This window comes from Heliangelus exortis, chromosome 2, assembly GCF_036169615.1.
Source record: "Heliangelus exortis chromosome 2, bHelExo1.hap1, whole genome shotgun sequence".
Classification (NCBI taxonomy): Eukaryota; Metazoa; Chordata; class Aves; order Apodiformes; family Trochilidae; genus Heliangelus; species Heliangelus exortis.
This window is the reverse complement of record NC_092423.1, coordinates 80,979,276-81,002,631: the sequence shown is the minus strand read 5'-3', so window position 1 is coordinate 81,002,631 and position 23,356 is coordinate 80,979,276. Positions and strand designations below refer to the sequence as shown.

The window sequence follows — 23,356 nt, the reverse complement described above, 5'->3', positions numbered from 1 at the left end:
AGTGTGTCTAAAAGACCTGAATTTTTAATTCATAAACTGAGTTCTAACTTCTGTGTTGAAAGATTTATTAACCTAAATAACATAGTTTTTTAAAAAATTATATGTTTTTAACAGGCCATGCCAAAAAAATTTAGCACATTTTAATTTTTCCTATTAATGTATTTCTGAGATACTTTACATCCTAACTCCTCTGCTGTGACTGAAAAATGTAACAAAAGTTTTGCAGATGTTTTGACACCAAACACCCTGGGACATTACACACATTATTAAAGTGCACAGAACAAAAATTGTCCAGACTGCCCTATTTCTCTTCTTTTAGAGGGTCTTCAATGCCCTAAGACAAGCACACAATATAAAGATATTAGTTTAACATATAAAGAGCTAGTGGGTTGCCTGGGGTTAAACAGCCAACCATAGCTAACAGGCTGAAGTCAAATTCAGTTGATTTGATCAAACTGCCCATCACTGGTATTTTGTTAAAAGGCTGTTCAAAAGTCAAGTTTTGTTATAATTCATCCCTTTGTACAAATCAGCTATTTTTATAATGAGGTCTTCTGGAGTACAGCTCCAGATTTCACCTGGAAAAGAGCAAACAGATTTCAGACAAATGCCAGCATGTTCTATTAAATGTTGTGGACTTCAGTAGAAAATCAAAAGATGTTTCAAGTTTTCTGCAGTTCAAACCAGCCCATCACATCAGATCACTTTGGTGCAGAAGAAAAATAAAAAAGCTCTCTTTGAGAAAAGGGATTTTCTTCAAAATTTGACACATTGCCAGTATATTTGAATAGCTCCATTGAGACAACTCATCAGTCAATTATATTCATATCAAGACTGCACAACTGAGAAAAGATTCTCAATGTGCCTTAAATTCTGCACAGAAGAGACAGGCATTCTTTGTCCACCAAACAAGATGAAAAATTCTGCGTGCCAAATTAATCCAGGCAACTTCAAATCTAGGATCTAATTTAAAAGCTTAGTGGATCAAACTCCAGAATTCTTTACAGGATTGGACAGTAGACTCAGGATTTTGCCATACCCAGTGGTGACTTCAGAAGAGCATGAATTCATTAATATACACAACTAGACCTAAAAGCATCTTTACTTGAAGAAATTCCAGCTGAAGTTCAATACATTTATTTTGATAGGAATGAAGCCAGGATATTTAGCAAACTTGTAGCTATTCACAAACATAAGATATGACTGTAGCTTCTGTATGGTATCAAAAATCCCTTCAAGGTACAAATGAAAACAAAGATGAAAAGGAGGAACACTGAAATTTTAAAGTGGTTTACCTTTGTTAATTGTGCTGTGTAACTTAGCAGCTTTTCAACATGAAGATCATCAAAACCAAAATTGGATTTAAGTTCCGCTCTCACAGCATGTGGATTCCACAAAACATCCCCAAGAGAAAGATTATACTGAAAGCCTGAAAAAAAAGAAAATTGCTTACATCATTCTTGCTTTTTCTTCTTGTTTCTTTATGCTTCATAACTTATGAAATCTGAGTACCATGTTTCTAGCTTTTTGGAAAAAAAAAAAAAGTATGCACCTGAACACCAGTTTCACTAGGATAAAATCCATGATAGCATTAGTAGTATGAAGTCAGTTAATCTGATGATATTCCAACAACTGATTCAATAATGGTGAAATGCACAGTGATTACCAGCAGAACCAGTAGGATGCCATTCTGAACCATGTGTCTAATTCTTCATGTAGTTTTGCAAACATGTATATATGGGCTGGATACAGATCATTGACGAGAGGAAGAACAGCAGGAGGATACCAGAAGACTCAGGGAGCTCAAGATCACCCTCCATGCAGGAGCTCCAGAATATCACCTTTGCCCCACTCCAGTCTTGGCTTTGACAGCTGAAGTGGAATTTAGACCCCATAAAATTGTCAACCTGACCTTTTATTCAGAGCCCTATTCTAGGTGCAGAGTAAGTTATGTGCCAGCAGACAGTTTGCCAGTGAAACTTGCTCCTGGTCTTTTCTTGAGGAGCTGTCCTGGGGCAAGGCTTCCTTCTCCAGTTAAACTCATCTGCCCCACTCAAGCAGCAGATGGGGAAACAGCCCTTCAGCTGAGACCAGAATTTATAACAAAAGAATGAAGCTGAAAGTAAAATATCCATAATGCTTAACACTCATGTCCGAAACAAGAGGTTATCCTTCAATCAAAGGTAAGAAAGTATTCTTTGCAGTGGTTTATTTTCTCTACAAATTTCACCACTGCATTATTCTAAACACAATATACTAGATGAACATGCTTTGTTTATCAAATAGGTGCCAGAGTCTGATGCAATTTAGTTCTTAGTTATTTTAAAAACAGATCAGTAAAGAAATGGGTTAGCACTACAGCAATTATTTAGTTCAATTTTTAGACAGTTTAGATTAAGAATTTAGCTCATACAATTAGTGCTATTGCATATTCCCAGCATGCATAATAATTCCTTACCTTCTAAGTTCCTATGCTCTACTGATGCAGCAGTTAAATTCAGTGCTGTTTCAACCACTTCGTAGAAACTTTTGCCCAGTGGCATAACAGCTAGATCCTTCAACGATGCTACAGTACTGAAAGTGAAAAATAAAACAAAAATCAAATTGCCTGGACACCCAGAAAACCTGAAAGGACTTGGTGGGAAAAGATCAAGCCCTAATACAGTTGCAGTTCACCTATTATAATGAAAAGACTTATTTCCAAGTTTCAAAAAAAATATGCTTTTCAAAGAATCCCAAAGTACATTACAAAGTTCAAAGCCATATTATGTGATGGGCTAATTTCAACCATTGCCAAGATGAAATTTCTTCTACTCCAAGAGAATCTCTGCTGAACTGGACAGCATTGAAAAATAGTTATGAAGGAATCAGATGGGTGAAAATGCCTATTATACCTCTACAAAAGCAGAGTCTGGTAAACAGAAGAAAATTTCATCCTCTATGCACTGATAAGGATGCTTATTTTACTACCCAGTGAGAAGAACAAGAATTGCAGGTAAAAAAATGGAAACAGAGCATTCTCAAGCATGTAAAAATACTTACTCTTGAATAACTTTCAGAAATTGTGCTACAGCAGCTAACCCATCTTCTGAATACAAGCTGTTTGATTCAAGGTGAGGGAGTGAATGCAGAAGGTTCCAGAAATATGGTTGCTTGTACAGGCTTTCTGCTCTAGAAATCATTTCCTCCACTTCATTCAAATCCATCTTTTTGTTAAAAAAACACATTTACATGAAACTTTTCCAGTAACAGAAGAAAAAAAAAAATAGAAAAAAATAGCAGGTGCCTGTTACTTCCCTATCTCTGTCCTCTTGAATTTTAGACTATTTAAACTATTTATTTATTCAAGTGGAAATACACCTCTAGCTCTAGTAATTCAGCACATCATTTTGGTGGCACCTTTGAACATAGGGCAGCTTTTATCCAGATGCCTTTCTCTGCTCTGATGGAAAATAAACTGGGAGAAAAGCTGAGCAATCTCCTTCTGCTCAGAATAGTAGCTCTGTCCCAAAGAAAAGGATCATCTTTGAGATCTAAAACATGTGTATCTCTCTAGCCCAGAAATGAATTTCTAAATCTAGCATATAAAGCCAGCAATATACCATCCTTGCCTCACAGCTTCTTCAAGTTGGTGTGGTGTGTCAAATAATAATTTATAAAATTTCTCTTTGAAGCTCAACTGTGGTATAACCACTTCTTTTATAGGACTGCACTATTAGATGTCTATGCAACATGTAGGATCAATCATACTTGTTTATTATGCAGTTTTTAGGATAATAGTTACTTGCAAGACATTTTTAAATATGATTTTATACAACTACACAAAGTCCAGCAGATGCACTTTTAAATTTCTTGCTATGAACAATTAGCCTTCAAGTACCTGTGAATTTTAGCTACTTAACAACCTCGATTAGTTTAAATCAGTGATCTAGAATCTAACAAACCTTTAACAAACCTCTAACAAACTTCAAAGACACCACTTTTTCCTTCAACAGCATACCAATATCTTTAAGGATAGTTTACTAAACCTTGAAAGGATACACATTTCTAACCATCATAATAAAGATGCCTCAAGATCCATAACTGTAATTTAGAAATAAACTATAAAAATACTTACAGTAAGAAAAGTGGTGATGTTGTGGAGCCCTGTAAAACCAAATATTTTCCTTTACAGACAGGCATTATTAACACCAGAAAAAAAAATCCATTAACAATAGCAAGTAATAAAAAGGGACATGGCTACAGGAGTGGAAGAGTGTAAAACAATTAATACCCTAGAATGATATTGATCCACTTGATCTTTCTGTGCTTTCCAATACTATTATCAAAAAAGCATTTTAAAAGGAATTGCTTACCGTTCATCTTAACACTTGATGAACTAATAGCTCCTACACAGGCAGGCATGAAAATTACTGTTTCACCTAAATCTTTTTGCTTGAAAACTCAGCCAGAAAGGCAGGGCAATAATAGGTCCTAAATGCCCACCAGCAAGGCTGTGCAGTATCAGTGGTACACAGGAGTATCAGAACTTGATGTTTCTGGTGTCACTTTTAATGCAAGACTGACTTGTTTGTCTTAAGGTCATCAGATGTAAACTACCCATCCCTATACAACAGAAAAACCTCAGAAGACTTAAATTCTGGTAAGTTACTTTTGAATGTATTTTAGACCAATGTACCCAGTTATTTTAGTCATTACCTTTCAGCTTTTCTCCTCGCACTATTTTGTTAACTATCAAGTAATAAAACAAGGACACAGTCTTAAAAAGCTAAGTAGTTTTCTGATCATTTTCTGTTGCCCACAGTAATAGTAATCATAAAAGTGGCTTTTTTCAGATCAGCTAAAATTTTAGTTTGTTCATTTCATTTTTAAGATAAGAGTATTCCTTTTTTTGATGGTTCTGACTACCTGAAAGACAAAGTAATTTATTATAAGAAAGAACACTGGTTACCTGAGAATTTTGAGTTTTCCTCCCATAGCTTTTCTAAAGCCATGGTTTTCTCTGTGATCTCAATAAATCCCCTTCCAAGTTCTTCTATCTCCTTCATGAAGTCTAGGTCAGGTCCTGTGAAGCTTTCTGGACCACTTTGGATGCCTGAAGAACTTTTTTACAGAAAGAAATGGGAAACAGGATGCAATTACAAACTGGAAACAAGTGGCTGAAAGATGTGTATATACTCACAGCAGGATTCTTTTTTTTTTTTAATGCTATTATGCATTGACACTATTTTTATTTAGTTCAGTTCATTAGCAAGATGCAGTACTGAGTCTCAAAAACACAGGAAGGAGGGCAGTGAAAAATTGTTGAGCTGGAGTGGCTCACATATGTGAGTAACATAATTGTGGCAGCAGCCAAACACAGACACATCCAAAGAAGCCTTTGATGTTTCTGAACTCAATTTTTCTTCAGCTTTTCTCCCCTGGTTTATCATGAGTCCAGAAGTTCAAGCTTTTCTATTGCATCAAAGGCAAAATGCTGCAACCAGAACAGGCAATTTGGTCAATGTCACCAGATGAAAAATATCTAAGTCCCTCTTTTGGGGCCCTGAAGAAAGTTGGTCCTTTCTCTTTAGTTAGTTTACTAAGCAACAGAACTGTGATAACAGTTCTACTACCTTAAGAAAAAAGCATTCACACCAACAAACATACACTGATTACAGATGACATACTCCTCAAGGTACCCTTCTATCTGAAAAGCAAGAAGAATGGTGTCTCTGGCTACATATTTTTGTCATATGACAGACATATAAAAAGTGTCTGTTGTTAGGAAAAAACTATACAGTTTGTACTTGGGATATGATAGCTTGGGTTTTTTTCAAATACACGCAATATCCTATGCAGATAGAATGCTATTGTCACTACTGTCTTTTTTTTTTAATCCCAAATTGGTTGACAGCCAGTAGGCTTTTGGGAAACTTTCAGCAGCCTCAAACTTCAAATGGATTAAAGGCAGAACAGTTCCTCACCATATATTCTTTCCTTTTGATTGGTGTTGTAAAAAGCAGGTTTCTGGTGCTGAGGGTGATTAATAGCTGCACTTTAGCTATTGCTGTTGAAAACTACCACATAAATTCCAATATTATGACACACCAACTACCTGAAATTTCAAGACAGCTAGAAACACTGGTAATTTGGAAAACAGGAACACTTAACTATGTACTGAAAACTTTCTGGCACTGGACTTTTCAAGCATGAACAAGTGGCCAGTGCTTGACCAAAAATCAAATCATAACTCTAAGAAAAAAAAAAAAAAACTCTATCTTAGGTTCAATGGGATTTTCAACAGGGATTTTGGGTTTCTTGGTTGGTTGCAGATTTTTTTTTCTGGACTTTAAATTGACAGCTAAACTCACAAGAAAAGGTCACTTCCAGTCATCACAAGTATTCAAAGAAGTGAAGCATAAATGCAGTTTTTCAGCCCACGTCATTTTCCCTTCAACCTAGATAATGCACTTCCCTCCAACCTTGTCTTAGAAACATTGCAAACAATAATGCTATGAGGGAAAAGGGTCTGCTCAGCGATAGCTTCTCAAACAAGAAGAAAACCTCCCCACTCCCCAGCTAGAGTGAGAAAAAGTGCTGTCTCCTCTTCATCACTTAGCTTCAAAGTGTTTCAGTGATAGCTGTCGAGTTTCCCCTGAAAGAAGAAACTGGTAAAAAGGCTTCAGGTCCTTGCCTGTGGAATACAGCAAGTTCAGCTGGGCTGCCCCTTTAGTATCTCTGGGCTTGAGGGGTAGGAAGACAAACCACTGCCCTGCATGGGGTCCCATGAAGCACATGAGGGGACACTGGAGAAGATACACAGGCCAGAAACATTAAAGAAAATGGGTGGCAGCACTTGGAGCATGGTGGCTTCAGGGAGAAGCACAAGGAAAAGCAAGCAGATGGTGTAACTGGTGAGAGACCCGGGAAACAGGATGGGGGTGTAGATATTTAGGGTATGGAAGAAGGTTAAAAATTCAGGCATAAACCCCAGTTATTACAGAAGACAAGTCAGCATATGCAACCTGAAAACCTCATAGAAACCTGACACTCCCAAGCACAATCCTCTGAGTGGGACAAGAGCAGGTGTTCATCAGATGTGTTTTTCTGAACTATTGGCTTTATGAGAACTTTCAGGGCAGAAGCAATGTCAGCCAGCTCCCACTGGTAGCCCTCTCTTGCTGTCATTGCCACAGCCCTTCCTCTGATTACTCTTGGAGCTGAGAGCAACCTCCTATGAAAATGGCAACAGGTGGGCTGCTAGTTATTAGGCCCAGTTTTATGAAACAGATACAAGCATTATAGAAGTTTTGGTTGCTGAATATTGGTGCTAAGTGTGAAATTATATTTTTTCAACATGATAATAGAGGACCATATTTAGCTCCTAACAGGAATGTTACAAGATATTACTAGTTTCTTAATTTGGCACAAGTTACATAAAGTTGCAGGAAGATGTCACCATCTTGCAGGAAAATATAAGAAACTAGACTTCAAAACTAGCTACAGGACAGTCAAGACAAGAAATTTTCAGATAGTGTGCCAACAAAATTGCTTAATTGTTGTACTGTTACTCTCCCGAAGGTCCTTCAATGTGTGCTTTCTGTGCCACAAAACAATATTAACTTACTTGTGTATGTGTAAAGGAAGTCAACAGCAGTTGCTAGGAACAATAAAGAGAAGCAAGTGACAACAAACAGGACAAAAGAAGGAAGCCAGTAATCTGCAGCAGAGGACATACATAATTAGAACTGGGGTATTAGGAAAAGGTGTGTGTTTTTATATAAAGATATAAAAATGAATAAAATGTCATTAACATCCATAGTAACTTGTCCCCGAGTTGTACATTTTCATAAATACTTGCATGAGAACAGAAATAATACTCAAGACAGCTCATACAAGTTTTTACCATGACAAAACACTGCAAAAGAGCAAAAAAGACTCTGCATCTCTTTGAGCACGTAAAAGCAATTGACACTTCCTAAAGCCATGACTCAGAAATGTTAATTCAGTTCAGATTACCCAGTTACGCAGAATAACAATAAGAGCACTTCAGAGCTCGTCTGAGATCTCAGCTATGATATGCGATGCCATTTAGACTGGTGATTTTCACAAGCTTCTCAACAAACTCTTGTCTCAACCTCACCCTTGTCACCACATTAAAAAATTCTCTCTAAAATTGCAAAGCCCTGGATGTGCTGGCTCCCATTCTGTACCATCTTGGGACAGTCTGGAGACTGCCATCTCCATCAGCACCAATACACATACTGGACAATAGTTTATTGCTTGACTGTCAGAGGAAGAAATTTTCCCTCCATGTTGCATAGTATTATAATCCTTCTAAAATGCAAGGGACCAAAAGATGCAAAGAACCAAAAAATTGTTGCTCTTAACTGGCTAAAAATGGAGAAAACCCATGTTTAAAATTCCTTTTCTCCCCAGTTTGCTGACAACATCCAAGCAAGATCATGAAAATTGCCTAGTTTACCAATAATATAGCAAAAGACTACAAAAGCTAGCCCAGAGTTTCTGTATCAACAAGCTGCTGCAGACATACAGCTATCTTGCAGAATTGTGTCTGTTTTCATTTGAAGATACACAGCATTAAAGAAAAAAATTACTTTCTAAGCAATTCTTATGCAAGTGTTGCTTAGACCTGTCTCAGTTTTGTTTTCCCACACCTGCTCTTGTCCATTTCTGATACTATACCACTGAAGAACCAACAGAGGCCCAGGTATCCATCCTGCTCCAAGAGAGAGGTCAAGGTAGGAGATGAGATGACCAAGAGGAGGCAATGCCATCACCAACAGGGCATCTTCCTCCAGGATCCTCACCAGCCAGCAGCCCCAGAGGTGGGTCATGGCTCTGGCCACAGCCCCAGCACAGCAGGATGAGCCCAGGAGTCCAGAAAGGTGCCAAAGGAGACAAAGCTACTGCATGGATCTGAGGGGTCCATCCAGGAGAAGATTCAAGACAGATCTGGGGCTTTGACACACCTACAGGGTGAGGCTGGTTAGGCTGCCACTACTTGTATCTAAATAAAGAAAAATAATCTAATGTGCTTAAAATTACATTTTCAAGTCCTGTTTTCATGATCTTTGTTGTTCTCAGTTATTTCTTTCAGGTACTGAGGAATCTAACAAACACAGATCTAGGAATGTGAGCTGCAAGGCCAAATGTCAACACATTTTGCAAAAATTGCACTGAAATTAAGAGCACTGGGAATGCATTATGTTTCCATGCATGGGTTAGGCCATGGGTTTCAGAGCTACGTCCTTGAGAGCATGTTTGCATGCTCTCAGTTTTACTCTGTGCTCCTCTAAACTGGGGTTTAGGGGGTGGAAGATTCTGGAAACAATAGGGAAAAATGTCTTTAGCCATAGGAGCTCCTTAATATTTTCTCACTCCTCTACTCTGAGATGCTGCTGGGTGTAACAGCATCACAGAGAATAACATCAGGGAAGAGCTGAATGCCAGCAGCTTTTGCAGTGGTTGAAGAGAGGAGCAAGGAGCACATCCTCAGAGCTTTTGAAATAGGGATGTTTTTAAAGGCATCAGAGGAAGTGGGAGATTTTGCTGCAAATCAAAGTTAATGAGGTATTTGTAGCCTCCACCTGGCTCCTCTTCTCACCTTTCCAAGGCTGTTAATGGAGTCTATTGCCCGGGGGATGCAGTTACATCTGTGAGGACATGGACTGCACCAGGAGGACTTCAGCTCCTGTCTCAGCCCCCTCATCGGGCAGCCCGGCTCAGGCTGCTCACTGGCAAATGGTTGTTTGGGTGCTTTATGGTTTTCATAGTAGAGGTTTCAATAAGAGTCACAGAACTACTTTTTCCAAAAGACAAGAACTATTTTTGAAACTGATAGCACTGATGCAGAGCACACCCTGAAAACAAATGTGTTACACGCCCATGGAAACTATACACAGGCTTCAATTCAGCCTGGATAAACACAACATTTTTTATGAAAAAAACATCCCTGAAAATGATTATAAAGAAACACATATGGGTTCGTATAAATGCTTGAAGGGAAGATAACTGATATTATTGTTCCTATGTCACCCCTTCTCTCCAGCCAACACAGGGACATTGTAGAATTCAGCAACATTTGGCTGATCAAGCTGACAGTCTTTATTCCTAAGGCTGTTGGCAGCCAGCATAAGTCAACACAGCCCTGAGGTTGATTTAATTTATACTGATGGACCTGCTGGAACAGACTGACCTCAGAATGAACTTCCTTCTACCTTTTTTACCCCTTTTTCTTTACCCAGGCTATATGCCACTCAGTGCAGCCTATTGAGTGCAGAAATATGCATACATGCATGCATTTTACTTTTTCAGTTGAAACAATGAAAGCCAGTGAATAATTTCCCCAATTCTTAAGTAGGTCTAAGACTGCCTCCAGGAAATTCTTTTCTGTTTTTCTTTTGAGCTGAAATATTATTTGGGCAGTTCTGGCAAAGCAGTGTAAATCATAATGCAGAGCAGTCAACACAGTTCACAGCTTCTGGAGTTTTTACACACTTACATGGCATCTGGGCTAGTGATATAAATAAAAACTACCCTTTTAGGAAACAAGGTTTAAAATGGCCAACAGTTATTGTAACTCTATAATCCAGTAACACAGTATGGCCACAGCAAGTAACTGGCTACAGGCTTTGCATTGAGTCTGCAAGACCACAGCACGGTGGTTTGTCACCTCTGCTTTGCCTGAACTTGTCTTAATGTGACTGCAGTTTTGCTTTTGAGTTGGTCTAGTTTTAACTACCTGCTTTTTTTTTTTTTTTTTTTTTTTTTACCTGAACAGGTTGCTTTATTTTCACTTCTCATTGTACAATGCCACCATAATTTTATACAGGTCTATGGAACAAGTGCCCATTCACTGCAAAATGAAATATTTATGATTAACATGGCAAAGCAGTGCAGAGAAATACAAGCCCAGTGTAATAGCACAGGTCTTGAGAAGTGGGAACACAGGACTCACTGCACTGAAGGGTTTTACGAGAGGGAGCAGAAGCTGTCACTGAGGACCCTATGGCTATAAACAACTCACCAGGGGGCAGTTAAGAGGCAGAATTATAGCTGAACAAAGCCAATTTATAAATACTAATTTAAAAGAACAGGTACCTAACACAGGCAAAAGATAACAGACATTCAGATGTACCATATAACTTTCAGATGTATCACAGAGAAGCAGACCCATGGAGAACACAGTATAAAAACACGTTAGCAAACACAAATTATCCCAATTGCACCCTGACTGAAAAAGAAACCATCAACAGTACAACCACATACTTCCAAGTAAAGAGCTACAGATCATGATTTACCATAAGGATCCATGACCACCATACCATGGCTACTGACCCTATGAGCCAGAGCACTAGTGGAAAGGTAAGTATGCCCTCAGGAAAAAGAGTAGGAAGCTAAGTGTCTGTGTAACAATTTTAACTATGTTATTGTTATTGTTTAGAGATACTACTCTAATAAGGTTATTTCTCTTTATATTTTGGGTAATAATTGATCTGGACTAATAATGATTCATGGCTTCAACTATTAAATTTTCAACTTTAGTAATAAATTATTACTTTATGTGAAAGGTGTTTGCCCATAAATATAAATTATTTTGCACGGTCTTCATCTCAGTCAACAGCTCTCTACATGATATAACTAGAACAGACTGTCTAGATCAAATGGTGAGTATTAGTGGTACTAGAGCTTTCAAACTTGCTGCATGCTGGATTTATTGCTATGTGTAAACTCCTACAATAATAAACCGTAAGCACTCAATATTCATATAGATTTACCTAGCTGAGACTTCTCAGATCTTTTCTGGTAGATAATATTAATTTTCTGAGAATACATGCACATATATACACCCACGTGTATTCTGATTAACTCACCTTAATTTGCCTTGTTATTATATTTTGAAAGGCTGCTTATAAGTATATCCTTCAGTCAATTTGCATAATTGTTATTGCATCTTGTCCCTTTTCAACATTTTGAAGTAGACTCAGTTATTACATTTTTTATTTAAAAAAAACAACCAAACAAAAAAAAAACAACACAAATTCAAGTTCATAGTTTTTCTGTTTGCATTCTGGGATCAAGTGACAGGGCTCTCTTATAGATTGGTATTTTAATTCTTTTTATTTCAGAGCTTCTGCTATTGCTTTTTGGTTCTTTCAGGGTCTTATCACTCAAGAGTTATCCTTGTTTTACTTTTCTGTTTACTTCTCCCATCATGTATACTTCCAAACTATTCAGAGTTTAAATTCATGTATGACAAAATTCTTGTTGCTCAGTCTCACCCTTGTGGAATAAAAGACTTCATGGGAAAGCATAAAAGCATGCTCTCACATGGCAGAAGTAAAGGATGAGAATATCATCACAAGATACCTCTCCAGTTTTCCCCAAAAAGAATTTTTAGTGTCAAAAACCAGCATGAAATGCCCATGAAGGGCACAGAAAAATTAGAAAGAGGCATGACTAAAGCCCTGAATATTTTACATTTACAAGGATACTGAAGAAAACTTCTAGTGCACAGTAATGAAGCTTCTACTCCACCAGTCTACAAAATAATAATATTTCCTGTAGAATAAAATGCACTGTGCTACTGTCAGATGTATGTCTCTTACCGTAAGCGATTGGCTTTCTGTGTGGTGTAACTGCTGTTCTTGCATCTTGAACCAACATTACAGAAAAGAGTCCTCATGAAAGGGTAAAGTCCCTGACTTGGCAAGTCCCGAGCTTCTAAGTAACCTAAAACCAAACAGTGGCAGAAATAAAACTAGTAACACTGCAGTTATAAACCTGGACCACCACGTTGTGTTCCCTTCTCCTAGAAAGTGGCTTTGTCACCTGTGAACAATGAATTTGTATCAACAGCAGGAGTTCCACCTATGAACGTCTAATTCACCACAGACAATGTTTAACTTCTGTGCCAGACTATGACAGCAGGGTAACATTCAAGAGCAGTCTTTGGAAAGCTGATTTTCACAGTTGTAATGCAACATCATAGACAGACTAACCTCACCCTGTGTAAAAATTAGTTGTGGCCTAGATTAGAATATTGAGTTCTTGAAAGGCCATTTCCCCTTTTCCTTTGGGTAACCTTTTGGCAGCCATTACATCAAAATTAAGGGAATAAAATGAGAAACAGATGAGAAAAGAAGCGCTTGGGCTGGCACTCTTACTTAAAATCCCAAATTTAATGCTGTAAAAAGGGTAAATTTACTACATGTACATAATATTTTAAACTCCTTATTTCATTTAAATTCGGGTGTTAATATTTTGGAGTCATTTACCATTAGAAATTGCACCATTACTCAAACCATCCTCCATTCCTCAGGAACTGTACCTGATGTATAAAATCATTAACTTTGAGTTTGAATGATCAGAGTCCTTTGCAGATGATCATTATTTTAATTTAGCATACTTCAGTTCCCATGGCACAAAGCTCTCTGTGCACATACACTGGACATCTTTCTGCTAAAACAAAATGGAAGATGTACTCCAAGAACAAACCTAAGGTTCTCAAAGCACTAGCACTCTTTGCATTCTTGGGTCTAGACTAGAGAGATTCTAAAGTAAATTTATATAGTGCACACTAGACTCTGCAGATCTACAGTTTTTTTTACCAAAATGGTTTCTAATGTAGTTAAAGGTGGTTTATTCCCAGTGTACTGGTGTCTGTGAACAACAGAATAATAAACTCAATAGAGCATAATATCAAAAGTCATTCTTCTCTGAATGAAGCTGATGTTTGACAAGATAAAAGCAAAAAACACTTTATTGGGCAGAGGTGGTCATAACAAATTTTTAAGCATTGATGGAAGTGGAAGAATTCATCATTTACAAAATATTCATTCTAAATCCCAGGAAGTGGGCAGGGGTAAGATCCATCTTGTCTAACTGTTAACACCTCCTGCATAGTTACCTGCCTCTGAGGGAGCCATCTAAACTCCATTTGTCAACAGAAAGGCAAAAGTTCTACTAAAACCCAAGTAACCCACCTTACTCCAAAGTAGATGTCTAAAACTGACCTGACAAACCAGGCTTTAAACTTTACATTTCCTTCTTGCCAAAATATGATTTGCTCAGATCCACAGCTAGATAAAATTTAATCCCAGTATAAGGATCTTGCCATTGACTCCACAACATTTAAGCCACCCATTCTGGGGCATCTTTAATATCTGCTAAATATTAAATATTTCCTAAATACATCTACAAGCAAAGGCAGCCAAAATAGAACACAAGTGAAACAAAACATACATTTTTCCTTGTATTTTGGAGGTTCCTGGAAGCGAATTGCAGCCAGAATCAAGAACAGTACACATGGCCAGATTATTTCAGTGAGAGACAGGATCTGAAACAGGAAATCAAAACACTGTAAGTACTATAGAAAAAAGGATTTGGAAAAAAAGAAAAAAACATTAAAATTCATATAACTTTGAACCAAAAAGCATTTAATATCCTATAAAGAGCTATAAAGTCACTTCCAACACAAACCATTCTATAAAAAAATGCTACTTGCTTACCACAACAGAAAAGCAGAAAACATTGTATTTCTTATTTACTAAGACAAAACAAAATCCTATCCGTGGAGACAAATGGAAACAAATTGTCCATCAATTTGGAATAAGGCAAGATTCTGGCTGTGAAATCTAGATTAGTTCACCAAAGCAAATACAAAAATGCTCTCATTCTGGACAGTCTTTTTCTTACATTTCCTCTGCATTAAGTCATTAATATTTAAGATAGCTGTGAAATTAATTGGACATCCTCCTTTGACACTCCATAGCAGGTCACCAGAGGCTCACTCTTCCAACTTCTATAGGGTATGATATAGCGCATGGCCTAAAATTTTGAGTGCTAATTTTCCTGTAGATTTCCACGGACTTTGAGTTCAGCCAAGTAAGTTTCATTTATTTCAGGTGGTGGACTTCAGTTAGTTGGTTTTGGCCAATTCCTGGGCTTTTTTGTCTACAATTACATTTTAGAAATATTTTAAATTTTTATCCCACTGAAAATTGTTGCTAGATGGTACATATAAAGCAAAACAAAGAGGAAGAGATAACCATTTATGTATATAACCGAGTGTCATCTGTCAAGAAATACAAAAGGATACTCTGTGACTAGAAAAGCTATGCAGGTTGTAACATAGTAGGTTATGTCAGGTACTGAAGAGTTCAGAACTCTCCTCTAGTGTAAGTTCTTCCAAAATTATATTTGCATATCAAGAATATTGAAAAATGTGTCATGCAGGGAAGGGCTATTATTCCAATTCCAGGACCACAAGCCAAAGATTCTTAAAATACAAAAAAAAAAAAACCACTTTTTAAATCAGTAATTTTTTTTTTTTTTTTCTCCATAAGCCTAGAGTTCAAAATTAACATTGCACAATGCCACTAGGATTGGAAGTGGTAAAGAAAGACACCAAATGAAAGGATAAAAGCAGTAAGCAATTGTTACTGTCATTATGATCTGCATTTTCCTTGGGTGTTGCCATTCACCTGAGGAACCTCTTTGTGCATAAGTAATAGGGTATATAGCAATGATTTTGGTAAGTCAGTAAATTTCAAGATTTAATAAATAGATAAAATTAATGACTTGAGAATATCAGAGAGCCAAGAAAGCATAGGCCTGTTAGAAAAACTTCTGTTGTCTAAAAGTTTTAGGAAAACAAAGTATTTCCCTATTTTTCCTCAAGAATTTTGGTAGAGATGAATGGCTTACCAGAGGTACGCTCCACAAGGCTTATGCCTTTCTTTGATATATTGATGTTGATAATAACAGTTGCAAAGAACATAGGAATATTGAGACAGCATCTTTTTCCACATTGCCACAGTCTCCTCCAGCTGCCCTTACTACCATCTCAACTACTGCCTGAGTAGAAAAAGCAGCAACGACATAGGTGATGCTTAGACATGAGGGAATCTGAAATAGTTATTGGGTTTTTTTCTCCAAACCCTAAAAGGCCTTTTAGCAATTCTGTCCTTTCATAAGCTAATTGGGTTTTTTAGATTAATAAAGCAACCCCCACTCACTTGGCTTGTAGCAGAGCATGTGAAAACAAAGGAATCTGGGATAATTGAGAAGGCAGCTGTTAAGGCAATAACAAGTTGGGCTGAAGAGGAAATAAGTGGGGAGGACCTGAGGAGCCATTGGCTTTGACATGAGCAAGCAAAATTAATCTTATTGAATAAATTATTCCCCATGAAGGTGGGAAGTAATGCTGCTGTACAAGGCATAATCACGTTCAAATAGGAAAGGAACCAACAGAGGAGGGTCCAAAGAAAGGGTGTTTGGAAGATGGCAACTCTTGTGCAGCTGCTTTAACCAAGTACTAAAGGAAAATGGGTCTGAGAGCTCATGCCAGCTGATGAGTTACACCTGGGAAGAAGGGTAAATTTGTAATGGAGTATTAGGACCTGGCTGATAGAAGCAGACAACTTTGGAACCATTCACAATTACTTTATTTTATTTTTTTTTTTTTCAACAATAAAAATCCAAACATGCTTTACTCATCAGTAAAGAACTTTTAGGGATGCTTATATATTTTAACATAAGGAAACATGGAAAAAAGAAGTGTGAACTGTGAAGGACAAAAGCAGGACAAAGATGACACTTAGTGCAGGGGAAGATGAAGATCAAGAATTATACAAGCATTTTCTCTCATCCTTAACATTATTCCAAAATTAAAATAATCAATAGTAGCAAGTTTTTTAAAAGACATAATTTTAAGATAGGCAATGTTTCTGTTTTCTCCTAATAGCCATATTAGAAACTACACACTCAAACAATTTCACATTGTAATTAAAATCCAAATTCTCCTCTGAGTTAGGGTACCAGAACAAGAGAATTTGGGAACCACATTTCATCCTTTATCTAGCTGAAAATCTGGATAATAATAAATACTAAGTAAACAACCATTAAGAAATACAGTGATAGAAAAATTTAGTAATATTGTTGCCTGGAAGTATGTATCTTCTGAGATTCCAGAATCTGTAGTTCGAAAAAAAAAGCTTCTAAAAACTAAGGAATGTGAAGAAATAAGAATCTTCTACATAATTACAGTTTCAAGCTCCAAATGCTGTTCAAACATACAAGTAGTGTCTTTGAACCAGGTTAATAAGAGGTGCTGATGCCTGCCTGAATTTCAGCCTTCACAGAACACTTAAGCCTTTCACAGCCCCTTCACAGTTCACTGTGTGAGATCAACTAATGCCACATGACACTCGTGACACATCAACATTCAACAGACCTCACTTGTCTTCTAGTCCTGCTGATAAATAACCATGAGGAGACAATTGCTTTCTACAGATAAAAGACCAAAAATAGTACAGGGATGAAGCAGATCAGATCTCTCAGGAGATGCTTCTCTCTCGGGGTTCACAATGGTCTGGCCTGCCCTTGGCATAGGTGAACCATGCAGCTGGATTTCTCCCTGCATTACTGTAGATGGAGTGCCTTCATGGCTCAGTGTTTGCACAATGAGCATATAAGGAGGTTTTGCAGATCATTCAGAGCAGCTTCTGGTTCTGGACTGTCACAATTTAAGTTTGCTTTGGGTCATTCGTTGTAATTCCTGGTTTTGGGAAGCCTGCATCTCAATGAGCTCACTATTCGGGAAAGCTACCAAATAGGCAAACTTCAGACTTAAGTGAGTGAAGATTTTGTCCTTCAGAAATACATAAGGGGAAAAACTAGGCAGATCAAGGAGAGAAATAGATCAGAATGGAGAACAGGAGATACTGGGAAGCCACTTAATGCACACTGATTTAAGTACAAGTAACAGGAAGCATACAGAAGTATTTAGGAATGGAGGAAAATGTAAACAAGATTAATCCTTCCCTCCCCAAATGTCTTTAATATTAAAAAACATAACTTGAAACAATAAGGGGAATAAATTATCTCTCTAAATCACAATTTTATTTAAGTGAATTATTTCTGAAATTAAAAACTGTATATTTATTTGATTAAGGTAATCCAAAGCAGCCAATATCCCTTATTGCAAATCTCCATGTCATCACAGACAAAGGAAATCAATGACAAACTATTCATTTTAGTAATTTTTTTTCCATAAAAATGTTATCTCACTTGAGAAAATTTATGTTCTTCAATCTTAAATTTAAAAATTATGTCAATCAGAGTAAAAGTGAAAGATGACATCCCATCTCACATTTGAGTAATATTTTGACTGCTGTTGAAGTAGCTGCCACATTCTTCTGCATGTTGAAATTTGAAAGGTTAAATTAGGCTTTGTAGAGTTGATAAGAGAGAAAATCTGGTAGTATATGAAATTTTAATAGAGTCCTTGCCTTTCCCATATCTAGATTTTTATATCAATTGTGCACATTTTCTTATATTACCAACAAGTACCTGTAATGTCTAGAAAATTGATTTTTATCCCTGCCAATGCTGCACACATTGGTAGTATCTAATGTCAATTAACAGATAAGCTGTGGCTCTCTGAAATTTCCATGAGATTTCTTATTTCATTTACAAATTGGTGAGCATTGCTGTATCCAGGCATTGTAGAGTTAAAACAATGTTTTACTCTACTTGCATTTTCAACAATTAGGAGACCAAAGGCAAAACAAGAACCACTTGCAGCCAGCCCATCTGCCATGGATAACAATCTGCCATGAGAAGGGACAATTTACAAATATACTCTTTCCAACAGATACTAAAAGAAGATTTACAGTATTTCTTTTTTTATCATTAAAAAAACTCACCGGTTGCCTCACACGGCAGAGCCAATTCTTCCAAAACAGAGCCTTGAACTGCTGTACAGTGTGCCCCATAATGTCTTTTCTTCATCCACTTGTGGAGTGGCTTCTTAAGGACTTGCTAACAGAATCATCTCACCAAGCAGTCTGAAGGTATTATTCAGGAGCTGATTAATTCCAGTACTACAGAATGGTGCAAGAGATTTGCCTGCTTGCTGAGAAAAGATGAGATTATGTTTCTGGCTCTTGTTTTGCATTCGTTGACGAATCTCATCTTTCCATTTGCTTCTCAGTGCATGAACAGTAAGGGGGTGGGTTTGTATAAATGCCTTCAGGGTGCTTTACTCCACAGTAAATATTCTACACTTGTTTTTTCTTTTATGGAATAAAAATTATTGCAAACAACAGAGGAAAAAAAGAAAGGGGGAAGAAAAAGGAAAAAAAAAAAAAAAAAAAGGAAAATAAGCACAATATGTAACCATGTAGCCCTATAAGTGTCTGTATACTTCTAAAATACTGTTTTAAGTATTTTACATCCAGCCACTGTAGTGGTCCCATTGCATCATTATATGCATGTTTACTTTAATCTTATGAAGGGTGCGTTTGACATTACATAAAGGTGCAATATTCTATGGACTCAGAAAACTGTGATAATTAATATCCATATGCCACCCAAGATGAAAATCAGCCAGCATTTCCTTCAGCAAAGAGAAAGAAGGGCAGTTCCTGAAGCTGGGGGCAGGAGGAAAATCTGTAGGAGGGCAGCCTGGCCATCCAGAGACTCAGCAGATGTCTGGTAGTGCAGAGCTGTGCTGTCTTCTGACTGCTCTGCCCATCAGGAATGCCACCTTGAGAAGAGGAATGACTTTTCTTTATGTTTTGTTCTACCCAAATGAATTACCTAGGATAGAATCCGATCCCCAAAAATGCTCCCTATGGAGACATGATACAGTCATTATAGAAGGCAATTCAACCCACCTAAACTCCAAATCATGAATGACAAGTGAGGATAGAGTGATGCCTGTGCAAATATTGTTTCTCATCGTTGAGCAAAATTGCATCACTACACTTTCTACAAGATATCTTACTATTGAATGAAACAGACATCCTAATATTCACAGCTATTTTTTCAAATTAAGGGTAAAATCCCTCAAAATATAAACTATTTTCAGACAAAAAATTAACCAGTGAGGAACCCAACTTCTGCTAGATTTGAGCTAAGGTAGCAATCTAAATATTAATAAGTCTGATATTGATTGCAATGAGCAACTACGCATCTGTAGATTCACTGAGCTCTGCCATTTTCCATTGGATGTTTCTACTGTTGTCTTACACCCAGTTCCTGAGCTTCCCTTTCCCAAACTTTGCATTTGGATCACTCAACAGCAGGTTTTGGTCCTCCAAAGTTTGTTGTAAAGCTTAGTTACTCCATTTTATGTAAAATGAATTATTAATCTGTTAAAATCTTTGTATTTGAAATGCTGCAACTTTCTTTCTTGGATACATTTTCCATAGGTTCAAGAAGTAGAGAAAACATGAATTCATAAATTTTTATTTACTAGTAAAAATTCCCTCACAGAAAAGCAGAAAAGCTGTTGTGTCAGTATATGACTTGCTGAATGCTTTTATTCCTCAAATATGGTGGTGCCACAACCCACAAGGTGGGTGCAGCACTGTTACATCTCACAAAGTGATCAGGGCTCCCCAGAGGTGGGGCCCAAACCAAATATCACATCCCACAGAGTGGGTACAGCATTCCATACCTGAGAGTGGACACGGGTAGAGTTTCCCAGAGTGGGGGTTGACCCAGGAAGATTTGGACTGGACCCCCTTGCTTTCTAAACTCCTTCAGAGAGAAGCCTGGGTACAGATGGGCTCAATCCTCCTCTATTAAATTAATCTCTTTTAGCAACCCATTCAGCAAGATTAAGTTTGGGAATTCTCTGCGTGTTACTCTAGGAGTAAGATAATTAGCCAGGAGAGGTTTGTACAAAATGTAATTTTACTTAAAAAATGAGTGAGATGATAAAGCATAACAGATTACAAGAAGCAGAGTTAGAAATGGTGGTACTTTCAAAGCAGTGGATTACAAGTTAGCAAAACTTAAGGAAAATGTCAAAACAGCAGGTTACAACTAACAAAAGTTAACAAAGCAACAGGGGTTGTAAAAGTTAACAAAGTTTTAAACTATGTTACCCTTATGTGCCAAGATAAGGTTAGAAAAAGAGAAAGAAAAAAAAGGAAAAGGGGAAATGGGAAAGTTACCACCACCCTTGGATCCAGCAATGATGGTGGTAAGAAGCTGTGGTCCTCGGATGGCAGGTGTGGACCCAGTGTTTCACCTGTGCCTCTTTTATGCCACCTGACCCCACCTTTTCAGGGGGGCTTTGGTATATCTTGTGCAGCCAGGTCCAAGTACTTGGGCCCCTCCAGATGAGATGATACAGCAATATCCCTTATTTCTGCACATGCACCCTCTCCAGTGTCTTTACCCGGGGCACACACAGATGTCACTCTGCCTCTGCAGGGTGCAGCTCGCCTGCCCCTGTCCCTTATGGAATAAGGACAGTGTCCTGCCTGTCAGGGTGGCATCAGACAGAGCTCCCCTTGCAAGGACAGTGTTCAGCTGATCGGGATGGCCACTGAAGGAGGGGCTGCTCTTGTGAGAATAGGGCCCCATTTATCAGGTTGGTTCCCCAGATGAGGGTCTCTCCTTCAGAGAAGAGAGTCTAGATGGCTATCAAATGAGGCCTCCACCTGAATGCAATGTCCATTTCATCAGGGCAGCTGTTTTGAGACAATTATTCTTTTTGGGATGCTACAGGTGGGTTTCCCTTTTAATTTCTCTGCTCTGAAACTGAAAAAATTATTGAAGTAATCATTTAGCTTTAAATAGAAATCTGAAAGTCCCGAGGACATACTAAAAAAAAATAATTAGTTCAGTCTACCTGAATGATGTTAAATATATTTGTACCTCTAAGGCAGAATTAATTATGTATGAAGGTGGGACTATTGAACACATCTTCTGTTCTTCCATTAACCCCTATTTCTCACTCCAGTCTTCAGCTGCCATCAAGCACACCATCTTTCTGGTCCCCCAGTGCTCAAGAGCAGCCCCAAACTGTGCAGCAGAGCCACATGCCCCACCACACATCACCCCTCCCATCATCCCCCAGCTCCGGGGCTGTCGACATGGCATGCCCTGTGGTGGCAAAGTGTGACTGGGCAAACAAATGAAAAGGAAGAACATACCTCACCAAGGGTCCCTACTTCACAGCTGGCTGGCATTTCATAAGGGATGTTTCTGCTTTTAGTCAAGTAATGCTAAAATCTCTGCTCTTTCAGAATATATACTGTAATTTTGCTCACTGGGAGCATTGGTAACATTCAGAGGTAACATTCTAAGAGACCCGAGATAAAAGTTCTGTGCACAACTGAAGTAACATTTTGAAACAGATGTTTGTCAGTAATGGAATATTGTGAATATATATTTATGGGATCACATAGCCATTTTAGAAAGCAAGGGAGCAAAATCTATGGTGTGTGATTTGTAGGAAATGATAAACTGATCAGTCAATATTATACATTACACATTACAAGCAGCTACTTTTCAAAGCCACTGATATGTAATATAGTTCCTGAGTAGTATGTAAGATAAAACATCCCACATGAACCATTTGCCAAACTATTTTGAATGAGTAATTCTGCAAAATCTTTGCTCATCTAACTGTGGGATGTGCATAATTTATTATGCTCTATATAATCACATACTCATAAATATTGCATTCTAATTTTTAATGCTAACCATGGATACCGGAGACAACTATTTTGTATGCAATTTGTATTCAGTACTAATGAACTACTAGCTCCTCATTTTACTATATGACAGTCAACAGACAAACACCTTTCATCTTCAAGTTCTGTTAACTTAATTTGCCTCATAGATCTTTGTCCTTTCCTGAAGAAATTCACTCTTGCCTGGTATGGTGTTCTCCGAGAGTAAGCTTGGTTTTTTCCCTAGAACAAAATTTATGAAAATAAAATGTACCTCATAAACATTCAACCAAGAACAATTCCTGCAGTGGCATTCTGGGAAATTACTTCTAAAACAGGAGGAATGAGCTTGATTGTATTATTTGCAATTTTATAGAAATATGAGAAGTTTTAAAACAACTCACCATTCCCCTACCCCCACAAAACCCCTCAGAACAAAGGAAATCATATTAAAAATTAAGGGCATAGGCAGGAAAAGCACATAAGTTGTGAATATTTTTGGAAAGATGCATCAGTTATATTGCTGCCATCCCAGAAGCTTTTTGAGTGATCTAGGTTTCATCAGCACAGCATCAAGCAGCAGCCTATGCAAGTACCAGCCTTAACTGGCAACTTTGGTTTGGATTTTTATGTACAAAGAGCTTCAAGATGTTCAAGCAGAGGATAGTTGCCAGCAAGCTAAATAAACTATATAATCTCCTGGCTCCTTAACAGAGTGGCTGCAGTCAACAGCAACATCTTGAATACTGTAGGGCAAATGAGAGGTTGTACTTTTCATTCATGGGCTCCCCTCATTCTTTCTGGAATGGAAAAAACAGTAACAAATAAACAAAAAAACCCCACAAACAAACAAACAAAAACCTAAAAAAACC

General features: G+C 37.6%; 1 protein-coding gene and 1 long non-coding RNA gene across 2 annotated transcripts in view; both read right to left on the bottom strand.

The window, feature by feature from the left end:
• Positions 1 to 8,840, bottom strand: part of ABCA13 (ATP binding cassette subfamily A member 13) — a 139,420-nt gene extending 130,580 nt beyond the window's left edge. Inside the window, exons 1-4 of the mRNA XM_071738686.1 lie at positions 8,661 to 8,840; positions 3,043 to 3,206; positions 2,459 to 2,574; positions 1,296 to 1,429 (exon numbers count right to left, since the gene is read on the bottom strand). Of these exons, the coding sequence (XP_071594787.1) occupies positions 1,296 to 1,429; positions 2,459 to 2,574; positions 3,043 to 3,206; positions 8,661 to 8,840 (594 nt within the window). The remainder of the gene's footprint in view (positions 1 to 1,295; positions 1,430 to 2,458; positions 2,575 to 3,042; positions 3,207 to 8,660) is intronic.
• LOC139793726 (uncharacterized) overlaps positions 1 to 23,356 on the bottom strand; it is a 329,041-nt gene that overhangs the window by 210,960 nt on the left and 94,725 nt on the right. The gene's annotated exons all lie outside the window — the stretch shown is intronic.